The sequence below is a fragment of the Bombus huntii genome, chromosome 2 (assembly GCF_024542735.1).
Source record: "Bombus huntii isolate Logan2020A chromosome 2, iyBomHunt1.1, whole genome shotgun sequence".
Classification (NCBI taxonomy): Eukaryota; Metazoa; Arthropoda; class Insecta; order Hymenoptera; family Apidae; genus Bombus; species Bombus huntii.
Window position 1 is genome coordinate 10,679,265 of NC_066239.1, and position 11,743 is coordinate 10,691,007.

The window sequence follows — 11,743 nt, forward strand, 5'->3', positions numbered from 1 at the left end:
GGTAATATTGTTATTATAGTGAGATTTTTAAGGATTATAGCAACAAGTTTATGATTATTGCATGTTGAACATGTTAACATTCATTATACTATGAAGAATATATTTATATTTCTAGTTTTGGTAAAGACATTTTTTATATACTTATGATTTGAAATTCTTGGATTATTGTACAAACCAAAAATAATAGAACTTATTTTCACAGATATCCTATGTGTTAGCATCTACAGATAAATTATTACATTATGTAACTGATGAAGTTGCAGGAGGTTCATACAAATATTATAATTTAGCTTACGATGGTTTTGTTAGAATAGTGTTAATATCTGAGTAAGTAAGTTATTAAGATGATGTTATATTAATTATTAATTTACATACATATGTTGTTTTTACATATATATATATATTTCATAGGGTTGGAGATACAGATTTATATGCTTCGCAAATAATAACAAAACCGACATACGAACCAGATCGGTATTGTCTTCAATCTGCTACATGTGGGGATGATGTTATTGTTATTCCTGATAGGTATATTAAATATAATTTTGTATAAACAAATAAATATATAAATTGTAGTAAATATATCTTTTTTCAGCTTTAAAAGACCAGTTAGTATAGGAATATATGGACATCCATCACATGAAAATAGTAAATATATTCTTTTAGTGTATGAAACAACAGATACAGAAAACACATCATTTAAAAGAAATTTAGATATTCATAATGAGGTATATATTAAAATACAGAAATATCTAAAGTGCATAATACATGCATATTTCATATAAGTAATTGTAAGTATTATTATTTTAGGAACAAAAGCCATCAGTCTCATCATCCATTATCTGGTATTTGTTAGATTTTCTTTTTCATATATTATTTTGATGTGTTGTAATACATTGCATGAGTTTCCTTAATTAATCATGTTGGAGTACGAGAATCAAATATTTTTGGAAATACTCCATGAAGATGGTTTGGTTATTACGGCAAAGTAATTATTGTATTTACTTCTGTATTATATAAAATATATTTCACTTATTTTGTTTCTCAGTTGATTCTGACTTATTTATATTATAACTTTTTAGAGGACTTGGCTTAGAAACTGTATTTGCAAATATATTAAGAGCATACATAGATCCTGGAAATTTAGTTATAGTTTTAGGGACTACAAATCACGATGAACAATATTTTATTGATTTTTTAAAAAGTCAAGGACTCAATCAATTACCCCGTATTGTATCTTCCGAATATACCTCTGATGAAAGGTTTGCATCACAATAGCAACTTTTCGAACCAAAAATCCCGTTTAATATTTTCACTTTGTTATTTTTTAATAATTATAGAGAAGGACTGTATTTGGAAGGTGGTGTGCTATTTATGTCAGGTCGAATTCTTATAGTAGATTTCATAAAAAAAAGAGTTCCATTAAATTTAATTACTGGAATTCTTGTATACAGAGCACATAATATATTAAATTCATATCAAGAAGCATTCGCTCTTCGTTTATATAGGCAACACAATAAAGTAGGTATTTAGAAAGGATATGAGTCCCTGTTACATAATATAAAGTATTATTCTTAATTTAATAAATTTTTGTAGACTGGTTTTATTAAAGCTTTCACTAATTCGGCATTGGCATTTACTGTTGGATTTATGCAAGTAGAACGAGTAATGAAAGCATTATTTGTTAAAAAATTGTTTTTATGGCCGCGTTTTCATACACTTGTAAATAATAGTTTAGAAAAAAATAAGGTAATAATATTATATAGTTATTAATATTAAGATATATCACGAATTTTAGCGTAAAAAGTTCATTAAACAATTTTTTTAGCCAGATGTTATCGAATTACACATAAAAATTACACCAAAAATGTTAAACATTCAAACTTCTTTACTTGATATAATGAATTATATAATAAAAGAACTAAAAAGGCTTAATAAATATGTAGGTATGAAGTCTTAATAATTTATTAGATTATATAAAAGCTAAAATCCGTCTATCTCTTTTTTCTTTTTACTTTTTTACAGTTGGATTTAGATGATTTAACTGTTGAAAATGCAATAGCTAAAAAGTTTCATAAACAATTACAATCACAATTAGATCCTATGTGGCATCAACTTAGTTCTACTTCTAAACAATTATTATCTGATTTAAAAATGTTACGTGATCTTCTCGCGTAAGTATTCAAAAAGCAATGAAATAAATAAAATTTATTTCCTACAGAAAAATATAAAAATTTACAATTTAGATGTTCAACATATGAAGATTGTGTATCGTTTTATGCTATGTTAAATCGCTTACGCACAATGGAATATGCTGTAAAAAATAGTGGCTGGTTAATGTCAGATTCTGTAGATGCTTTATTTAAAAATGCGAAAGACAGAATTTATAACGAAAAAAATGGTAAACTTGTTTGCACAGATTTCTATTTTAAAAAATAATTTACCTTATTGGTTTCGTAATTTGATAATGTACATATCATTTTTATATAGAAATAAAACCTGAAGCTACTCCAAAATGGACAGCATTAACGGAAGTATTACTTGAAATTGAGAATGACAATAAAAAGAACAAAAATAACAAAAATCCTGAAAAGGTTCTTATTTTGGTACATGATCGAAATATTTGTTATCAGTTAAGAAATTATTTAACTATGGGTGCCAATAAATATTTACTGTATGAAGCAGTAAAGAAACTTTCTCATAAAGAAATAACAAAAACAACGTATGTAACAAATTAAAAATATAATCTTTTATTTAAAAGCATATATATACTTAAGATATACATTTTATTGCTTCATTTACTTCAATAGTGGAAAGAATGCAGAAGAAAAATCTACATCTGCAGAAAATAATGAACATAGTACAGAGGAAGAACAAGATGCTTATGTATTAACATTATCTCAAAAAGTCAAAGAAGAAAATCAATCTGATTCAACAGCTGAAGATAACAAACAACAGACTTTATTTGAAGATTGCTCACAAGTAAAACTAGAATCTATTGTACTGTGTAATGTATGAAATTAAAAGAATTCTATATGAACTATTTTTGTAGATTGCTGATCTGGATTTAACTAACATAAATACAAACACACCTATTGTTTTGATACAGTGTTTGAAAAAACACGGTGATCCAATGGCATTGCAACGTGCTTTAACAGAACATACACCAAATAATATCATTATGTACGTAGCGGACATGTCTGCTGTACGACAAATTGAAGTATGTGTGAAATTAATAAAACAACTTTTTCTAATTTATTAATGAAGTATCATTATAACTCAAGTAGATATATTTTTTATATAGGTTTATCAAAATAATAATCCATCGATAGATTTAAAAGTATATTTCTTAATCTATGAGAGCTCAGTGGAAGAACAAGAATACCTTACATCTTTAAGACGAGAAAAAGAAGCATTTCATCTATTGATTAATGCTAAAACTGTATGTTATTGTATTTCAAATGAATCTTTACATATATATGAATTATAACAAAGTATATTTTTATGTCAGACAATGGTTATTCCTGAAGACCAAGACGGAAAATCTGAAGATTGTTTAAATCTTGCAATACAATCGAATGCAGATGGTGAATTGAGTACACGTAAAGGTGGTTTATCGAAAATATCTGAAATTCCTAATACTGTCATAGTTGACATGAGAGAATTCAGAAGTGAACTACCTGCTATACTTTATACACGAGGCATGAAAGTTGAACCTATAACATTACAGGTATAAAGGAATTAAAAATTTTAAATGATTTAAAGGCAAAAGGTATTTATATTATAATTATGTTTATAGGTGGGAGATTACATTTTATCACCAGATATTTGCGTTGAAAGGAAGAGTATTTCTGATTTAATTGGTTCTTTAAATAGTGGGAGATTATACAATCAAGCTATTGCTATGACAAGACATTACAGCAAACCAATGCTTCTAATAGAATTTGATCCAAATAAACCATTCTGTTTTCAAGTACATATATATGTTTTATATATACTGCAAAATTACTAGCAGTTACTTAAATTTTTAAATTCATTAAAAGGCAAAATTCTTAATTATAGGGATATTATTATGCTAGCAAGGATGTTCAAAATATGTTTATCACTTCAAAACTTCAACTTTTAACTTTACATTTTCCTCGTTTGAAACTTGTATGGTCACCTGGACCTCATGCAACAGCACAATTATTTGAAGAACTGAAGGTAATAAAATAAAATTATAATTTATAAGAGTTTATAGACTCAAAATACATAGAAATAGTAGTATGCTAAATTGATACCATTCATATTACTAATTTATCATATATAAATTTATAGCAAGGAAAAGATCAACCAAATGCAGAGAAAGTTGCGCAAGTTGGAATTGAAGAAAACAAAGAAATATTAGCAGAGAAATATAATCCTCGTATTCAAGATTTTGTTTCAAAATTACCTGGGGTTACTTCCAAAAATTTACATTTAATATTAGGTAAAGGACAATCACTAGATCATCTTAATAAACTTACAAAGGTAAGTGCTGTAATTTAAATTTTGTTAAGATAAGGTATTGGATTTTCGAATAATATAAAGAATAGTACATTTGAATAATGCTATTTTCCTTTTAGGAAGAACTTATTGAGATGATTGAAAATAAAACCGAAGCAGAAATGTTATATAGTGCATTTCATGAAAAACTTTCTTCAGCTGAAGAAAAATCAAGCACAAATAGTAAAAAACTTGCATCCAAAGGTCGAGGAAAAAAACTGTTTACTAAAATCAAACAGTAATATTTTAAATACTTTACTTTTAATATGTTGTTTTCTAAAATGCTGGTTGTTTACATTATTTTTATGTTATGTTTAAATAAAATTTAAGATTTGTGGATACTGTATTGTAACTTGCGTGATATGAAAAGAGTTGTGTGTGTATAAATTTCAAAAAAAAAAAAAAAATAATAAAAAGTGAGGCATTTTTATCTATCAAAATTATAATTTTCTTCATTACATTTTTATTATTCTTGCATTTCAACAGTTTTTAATAAACACAATATAGCTTTATTTAATATTTCTTCTATTAGTGACATACAACCTTCTGAGACTAATATATTATTGACATGTTTTAGTTCAAATATCCTGTAATTATAAAATATAAAAATAATTCCATAAAAGATATTTCTTCTTCAATAAAAAGTTAAATGGCATACTTTGCAATTTTCGCAGTTCCACATTCCCGAGAAATTATAGATTTCTTTGCAGCCTTTTTAATAGTTTTTAATACTATTTCATGTGCAATTTCTAATATTTTATGTATTGTTGCATGAGTATTAAATGAAATATGTTGTAGACAAAACTATATAAATTATGTATATATGATATGAGATTTACAAATATTAAGTTGTAATTAGTAAACTGAAATTTTAACATTTAACTTACTTCATTATGCTCATGATGAAAAATGTACGCTAAAATAATTTTAGAAATTTCTGAGATAAATCTCATTTTTTCTTGTTCAGTCATTATATCTGGTTGAAAATTCAACAATAAATCGTGAAGTTTAGCAGTTATCGTATTATATTCTGCCATACCAATTAGATGAATTTTTTCATAAAAACGCATATCCATTCCTATAAAAAATCATACAATTTCTACTGAGTATTTATGTTTACAAAGGAAATACATATGTATATATAGTAATACTAGTACTCCATAGAACTCTTTATCTTTAAACACCTGGTTCATAGTCACTTGAAAGACAATAGAGACCATTTAAATACCGTTTAGCCAACAAAAGCGATTCAGTATCGCGAATGTCTATACTATCCACAATATTATCAAGCCATGGTGTAATAGAGTAAAAATCAAATGCAGTATCAGTGATTCTTACATCTTCTCCTTCTATACTTGCTGGTGGTTGATGTTTCTGAAATAAGGGCAATAGGAAATTAGTGTACAATACAATATAAATATATTTATAAATATAACTGGTTTCAATTATACAAACAAGGAAGATCCTTGATTCTGCCTCCAACTTAAGTTCATTATTAAAGCTATATTCTCCACATTGTGAAATTACAATTTTTTTAAGTGGATGTTCATAATATGTTGAAATATCTTCTAATATTTTTAAAGTTTTAGCACCATCTATAAGTTGTCTTTGTACAAGTTTTAAATGTTTATTTTATTCTGCTTTAATCATATAAAAATACTTAAGATTAATACATTTAACTCACCCAAAAGCAACATAAAAATGATTCATCCAAGGATTTGGTTTTAAACATACAACAAATTGTGATCCATTACAATGTTTGCCATCATTTGTCATTGAAAGAACTCCTCGACGATCATGAGGAACACAATAAGATTCATCAGGTATTGTAACATCAGCAGCATTATTTTTATCCGATTGAAATGGTTCAAATCCTACAAGAAGCAAATATTTAGAATAAAGCTGACAGTAGGTAATACTTGAAAAATACTCAAAGTACTAAACCAAAGACTAATTGATATAACATTGAATTATACCTCCTATACCTCCACATTGGAGCCATCCATCTTTAACTATACGATGCAAACATGTATTTATATAATAAGCATCTTTGTAACATTCTTTTACTTCATCATATCCAGTGCAAAGATTTAAAAAATATTGACAAGTTAATGGCAACAAATCAGAATATAGCTAAATTAATATAACATTTATATTAAAAGTTTTGTAAGATTGTTATGCTTTTTAAATTATGTGCAAATTCTTACCATAAACACGAATGAACCAATAGGTGTATCATCTATAGAAAATGTGAAATAAACATATTTTCTCTAAAGTTTAACAATGTCATATTAGTGCACAATTTATATTATTAGATTACTATATAGAAAAAGAAATAAAATCATTTATACAACAAAGAATAATTTACCTTAGATTTTTCCATAAATTTTTTGCAATGTTCTGCAGCAAGATCTTCATAATATTCTACACCAACAGGTAAGCTAAAAATATAATCTTGACTTATATAGTGCAAGAATTGTATATCATTACCAAGGAATTTATTATTTATAAAAATAGCAACAGTTTGTGTTAATGACCACATTTCACCTCCAATTTGCTAGAAAGATATAATTATAATTTATAATTGATATACTAATATTATAACGTACTTTAACAAGTGGACTAATGGCAGTTTATTACTCTTTTCATTTTAAGTATGTATTCATGCCACTCCATTTGAAACATTTCTATAATTTGTGGCATGCAAAACTTAAATGCCAAATGTTGATATAATTTCTCTGCATATAATCGTGCCTTCTGAAAAGCAATAGTATTTATAATACCTATTACTTTAATTTGAATGCAATCATTTCTACAAGAGTTTAAATAAAATTTGTCAGATAATCCTCTTTTGACTTTATTTTGCATAATTGCAAAGTTAATTTTAATTTTCCTTGAGTAAATTATTTAACATAGTAATTGAACCTAAGTGATAAAGGTATATAAATAATGAATAAATCTAATTTGTAATTTAAGTTCTGTTGTGGCCACTGTGTCATTACAATGAAAATAGATTGCTACAACAACATTTCCCAACTGAAGTTGTACAAGATTAGCGAGAAAAAATGAAGACTACATTTGAACCTAATGAGAGAAGTTTATTTTATCATTTGCGACTGTATACTTGTAATTATTATTTATAAAATCAATCCATTTATTGTCGTGTTTGAAAAAAAAATATGATTTATTACAAAAAGACATAAAATATTCATATACTCAACTAACATTACTATCAAATTCATCCTAATGTGAATAATAAAATATATCTTTTTATATTTTTCAGAAAGTCTTTATTATTTAAGTGTTTCATACATTGTCTCTGTAGCATTTTCAATATCACTTTCTTCATCACTAGTACTACTTGTATCCAAATTATATAAAAAGGATTCATTTTCATTCATAGGAAAATAATACCTGAAATTTTGTGTTATTAATGTGTAAAAATTTTAATTAATCTAATAAATTATGATTTCATATTATGTAAAGTACTAACTCTGGTTGATCCCACACTTTTTGTGAAGGTATCTTAAAATGATTTTCTTCCTTCATGTGTTCCAAAACAGTATCCACTTTCATTTCACAAAAGACACATTGTTTTAAATGAATTTGTCTTCTGACATAATTAACTACTTTTACCTGTTTTAAAATAATAATTTAACAATTTAAATTTTTACACCTTATTTAATTTAATCTTATTTGTTTAATCTTACTTTTTGATAAAATGTTAAATCTTTTGATGCAATTTTAAAATCAAAATCATGTTCTGCTTTCATATGTGTAAGAATATGATGGAAATGTTTATCACTGTAAGTACAGAACAAACAAGATATTCCAATGCCTTCATCATTCCAATCTGACCAGGTATCTTCATCCTCATTTTCACTGCTTTGATCTCCTACCACATCATTTTCAGTGTGAGTATTCTAGATACAGAGAAAATTATGCATTTATGTATTTACATCTTTTATGAACAAAACTGTTATTAAAGGATTTATCAAAATACCTGTTTATGTCTCCACGATTTTCCAGGTTCCAAGTAATTATTTATATAAAATTTATCATACTCTTTATTATTTGGATTTATCCTTTTGTGTAACTTCTTACGCATATGTTCCTTTAAAGCTGTACGATCTTTAAACAATTTTTCACAATATATGCATATCAAACTGAAAGAAAAATATTTGATATCAAAGCAATATCTATTTAATTAATATATGTTTGTATATCTCACCTTTCAATAGCTGTTTGAATTTTATCTAAAAATTCATCTATGAATACCAAATTATCTGGTTTCCCAAGGTATAAATTATGTTTTTGGGCTAAGTGCTTTATATACGTAATACGTAAACCTGAAAATTCTGTTCTACAAAACATGCAACCACGATTAAAGTTTGTATCTTTCCTTTCTCTTGCTTGTTCTGATAAAACCCATTCCTTAAAACAATGAAAACTCATATGTTGTAATATTTTATGTATGCATATAAAAGTTTTATAGACTAATAATGTACCAGTTTAGCTTGATGTATTTCATGTCTTAAAGTTTTATCTTCTGAAATACAATCAGAAAGTAGATAATATTTTTCATTTTTACTTGGTTCTCCATCAGGGGTGCAATCCATTAACATTGTTGTACAGAATTTAGTTAAAGGCTCTTCCTTAAATTTCACACTCCAATAATGTATATAGCTAAAAACAATACCAATTTTTTATTTTATGAATATTTAATTTTTAATGACAATAAAATATATTATTTCAAATAAATCAATAGTAAACCTTTTTAAACTAGCAATATTCCAAACATCTCCTATTACAAGACGATGTTTTTCAAATAAATGAGACAACAATTCTTTTTCATTTTTTGGAAGAACGAATTTTTCATCGCACAAAACACATTTTGTATTGTAAGGTTTATCATCAAGTCCAACAAATTGAGATTTAAATACAGTATCATCTTCATTATAAACACTGTTTATAGGTAACAAATCTTTATATTTTTCTACAACATAATATTATACAATATATACTACTCCAAAATTTGCAAAATATTTATAAAATTAAGTAAGATGTAAATATATAAAATATATACCTGTCGAATTCATAGCTGTTCTACTTTTAATATCTTTTAAATCAATATATAATTTATAAGATTTAAATTTATTTCAGAAATTTCTTTCATACAATAGGTTAAATATTATTTATTTTATATAATATATGATACATGACACATATCCATGAAAGTAAGAATATGATTTATATTTCTTTAAAGTTTGTAGATAAATTTAATATCCTGATAAATTAATTGTACATACAAAGGTATGGAGGAATATTACTATTTGTTACTGAACAGTACTTTGTCCTGTCAAAGAACTCATGTTTCTGTTGTTCAGTCAAAATGAGAAGTTTCTATTGGATAAAATTAGAATGTTCTTTTTCAATGTAACATTTAAATACAAAATAAACAACAAAGTACTGCGAGATAAATGCTTAGACTGTAGAAATCTGAATATTTATGATTAATTTTAATAATGTGTCAAGTATAAAGAAGTATAACTATTAAGTCATGTTTTTAGTATTTTTACTTATAGATATGTATATTTATATTTTTGAAATTAACAATTACAATATTTGTATATTTTGTACGAGAATTTAATTTTATTTAAAATATAATATTAGTCATATTTTTACCAAAAAAACAAAAACAAAAATAATTCTTTAAATGTTATGGATATGGGTATTTCTTACAAACTGATATATCTAATCAAATCCAAAATGAGATGAATACACAGAAAGGTAAAAAAGGAAAAGTAGACATATATATTATACAAAAATCATTTATTATTTATTTTCCTTTCTCAGTTTTAGATTTATGTTTCATAAAACCAAATAACAACATCAAATGACATATATGTAATGAAATGCTGCTAAACACGGTGCTTGGATAAGTGTTCCAGCATAATTCTATTATGCCCAAAATTGTTAATTTTATTACAGTCTTATAGTCTGTACACCATGCAATATAGGGCAATGTATGATAATACCATATGTAAAATTGATAATGCAATGATCTACTAAAAGTCACACCAATAAAATTTGCAGCAAACATTGGAAAAATAAATAATTGATTCATCGTAGACATATCTACTTTCTCTTTCTTTTTTAGTTGAGGTTGCAAGCTTTTTTCCATATACTTTAATTTTGCATACGACTTCATATATTTTATCCATGTTGATGCACAGTAAATTAAAGTTAATATATGCAACATTAACAATGATACATGAAAATATGAATGGACAAAAATATGTTCTGGTAGAAACCTCCAATTTACTGTCCATTTAAACTCAAAAATCCTTCCAAGATTAAAAGCACCTTTTATATATGCAAATGGATTATTAAGTAAAAAAGGAAGACCTAATACTAACTGAATTAAGGCACATATAAGTAAGTGTATTATTGTCTTGAATATTCCTAAATTACATATGTAAGCTATGAGAAGTGCTGGTGCAAATAGCAAAATATTCATTTTTACAGACACAGCCATACTATAAAAAATACTGCCTAAATACCATTGGTCATCTAGAAATGCATTCAGACTAGCAAATAACAACACCATTGCAACTGGATCATTAAAAAGTCTTAAGGTAAATATAGAATGAACTCTATAAGATGTACAACACATAATGATCAAAACATACGGAGGAACTTTCTTAGTTTTCGTATAAATTCGAAAAACTAATATGAGTAGCACAATATAAAGAACTGCAAAGAAATACTGTGCTATTTTTATCTTTGTTCCATGTTCCGTGATGAAGTACAATATAGAAAATATATAAACAAATCCTGCAGGGTAGACTAATGGTCCAGTGTCACCTTTCAATTTCGAGTAATCCAACGTTCCATTCAAAAAGCCCTCGACTTCTTGCATATATGCTTTCCAGTCGATTTCTGTATATGGTATCCTTTCGATAATCAATATGTTCAGAATGATTTCCAAAATGATAAACAGTCTTCCAATTAAAAACAATTTTCTGGGATCTGTGAATAAGGAACTTAATTTTCCCCATTCTAAGTAATTTTCATACCAATTCTTGGTATTTTTCTTCAATACTTTTGTCGAATTGAGGTTAGATCGAAATTCTCTGCGCGGCGCCATATTGTTACAAGTAAGTAGCACACGTGTTCTTTTAAGTTCGCTTCTCTGTATGCGAATTTTTTTTATCTT

General features: G+C 26.1%; 5 protein-coding genes across 8 annotated transcripts; 2 read left to right on the plus strand and 3 right to left on the minus strand.

Annotated features, from left to right (window-relative positions):
- Positions 1-90: 90 nt before the first annotated feature.
- On the plus strand, positions 91-882 carry LOC126878209 (UPF0669 protein v1g209471-like). Its single transcript, XM_050640767.1, has 5 exons — positions 91-120; positions 203-327; positions 412-528; positions 596-728; positions 811-882. Exons 1-5 carry the CDS (start codon positions 91-93, stop codon positions 880-882), a joined length of 477 nt encoding a protein of 158 aa, XP_050496724.1.
- Positions 198-4,964, plus strand: LOC126876260 (DNA repair endonuclease XPF). Of its 2 annotated transcripts, none has more exons than XM_050639112.1 (19): positions 198-331; positions 412-528; positions 577-728; positions 811-988; positions 1,083-1,262; positions 1,341-1,521; positions 1,597-1,749; positions 1,829-1,942; positions 2,026-2,174; positions 2,247-2,401; positions 2,491-2,722; positions 2,811-2,982; positions 3,053-3,220; positions 3,305-3,442; positions 3,512-3,730; positions 3,800-3,973; positions 4,063-4,203; positions 4,318-4,509; positions 4,605-4,964. In XM_050639112.1, exons 4-19 carry the CDS (start codon positions 921-923, stop codon positions 4,764-4,766), a joined length of 2,598 nt encoding a protein of 865 aa, XP_050495069.1. In that variant the 5' UTR covers positions 198-331; positions 412-528; positions 577-728; positions 811-920; the 3' UTR covers positions 4,767-4,964. The 2 variants fall into 2 exon arrangements, with proteins under 2 accessions (XP_050495069.1, XP_050495074.1); XM_050639117.1 differs by having other exon boundaries at positions 309-327.
- A 9-nt stretch (positions 4,965-4,973) lies between these two features.
- On the minus strand, positions 4,974-7,772 carry LOC126876353 (probable inactive peptidyl-prolyl cis-trans isomerase-like 6). 3 transcript variants are annotated; one of them, XM_050639214.1, is made up of 9 exons: positions 6,893-7,772; positions 6,732-6,794; positions 6,501-6,657; positions 6,209-6,398; positions 5,980-6,130; positions 5,709-5,898; positions 5,412-5,602; positions 5,183-5,328; positions 4,974-5,111 (listed from the first exon to the last, which is right to left on the minus strand). In XM_050639214.1, the coding sequence occupies exons 1-9, from the start codon at positions 7,064-7,066 to the stop codon at positions 4,991-4,993; spliced, it is 1,383 nt and encodes a 460-aa protein (XP_050495171.1). In that variant the 5' UTR covers positions 7,067-7,772; the 3' UTR covers positions 4,974-4,990. The 3 variants fall into 3 exon arrangements, with proteins under 3 accessions (XP_050495171.1, XP_050495174.1, XP_050495175.1); XM_050639217.1 differs by having other exon boundaries at positions 6,732-6,763; positions 6,893-6,952; XM_050639218.1 differs by lacking the exon at positions 5,183-5,328 and having other exon boundaries at positions 5,023-5,111.
- Positions 7,773-7,791: 19 nt separating this feature from the next.
- Positions 7,792-10,110, minus strand: LOC126876380 (zinc finger protein 277). Its single transcript, XM_050639243.1, has 8 exons — positions 9,611-10,110; positions 9,298-9,520; positions 9,033-9,210; positions 8,756-8,958; positions 8,528-8,690; positions 8,235-8,447; positions 8,018-8,160; positions 7,792-7,938 (listed from the first exon to the last, which is right to left on the minus strand). Exons 1-8 carry the CDS (start codon positions 9,621-9,623, stop codon positions 7,818-7,820), a joined length of 1,257 nt encoding a protein of 418 aa, XP_050495200.1. The 5' UTR covers positions 9,624-10,110; the 3' UTR covers positions 7,792-7,817.
- Positions 10,111-10,339: 229 nt separating this feature from the next.
- LOC126876374 (lethal(2)neighbour of Tid protein) lies at positions 10,340-11,734 on the minus strand. Its single transcript, XM_050639232.1, has one exon. The coding sequence runs from the start codon at positions 11,672-11,674 to the stop codon at positions 10,364-10,366; it is 1,311 nt and encodes a 436-aa protein (XP_050495189.1). The 5' UTR covers positions 11,675-11,734; the 3' UTR covers positions 10,340-10,363.
- Between the last annotated feature and the right edge of the window lie 9 nt (positions 11,735-11,743).

Bases quoted from the DNA above. Each gene is read 5' to 3' on its own strand.
- LOC126878209 (XM_050640767.1), top strand. From the start codon at position 91: ATGAAGAATATATTTATATTTCTAGTTTTG. The intron at 121-202 runs GTAAAGACATTT...TTATTTTCACAG, and splicing joins TATTTATATTTCTAGTTTTG to ATATCCTATGTGTTAGCATC. The intron at 328-411 runs GTAAGTAAGTTA...TATATTTCATAG, and splicing joins AGAATAGTGTTAATATCTGA to GGTTGGAGATACAGATTTAT.
- LOC126876260 (XM_050639112.1), top strand. From the start codon at position 921: ATGTTGGAGTACGAGAATCAAATATTTTTGGAAATACTCCATGAAGAT. The intron at 989-1,082 runs GTAATTATTGTA...ATAACTTTTTAG, and splicing joins GGTTTGGTTATTACGGCAAA to AGGACTTGGCTTAGAAACTG. The intron at 2,175-2,246 runs GTAAGTATTCAA...TTTACAATTTAG, and splicing joins ATGTTACGTGATCTTCTCGC to ATGTTCAACATATGAAGATT.
- LOC126876353 (XM_050639214.1), bottom strand. From the start codon at position 7,066: ATGTGGTCATTAACACAAACTGTTGCTATTTTTATAAATAATAAATTC. The intron at 6,399-6,500 runs GTATAATTCAAT...TGCTTCTTGTAG, and splicing joins CCAATGTGGAGGTATAGGAG to GATTTGAACCATTTCAATCG. The intron at 6,131-6,208 runs GTGAGTTAAATG...ACTTGTACAAAG, and splicing joins CATTTTTATGTTGCTTTTGG to ACAACTTATAGATGGTGCTA.
- LOC126876380 (XM_050639243.1), bottom strand. The intron at 8,448-8,527 runs GTATTTTGATAA...CTCTGTATCTAG, and splicing joins AATCGTGGAGACATAAACAG to AATACTCACACTGAAAATGA. The intron at 7,939-8,017 runs GTTAGTACTTTA...ACAAAATTTCAG, and splicing joins AAAGTGTGGGATCAACCAGA to GTATTATTTTCCTATGAATG.
- LOC126876374 (XM_050639232.1), bottom strand. From the start codon at position 11,674: ATGGCGCCGCGCAGAGAATTTCGATCTAACCTCAATTCGACAAAAGTA.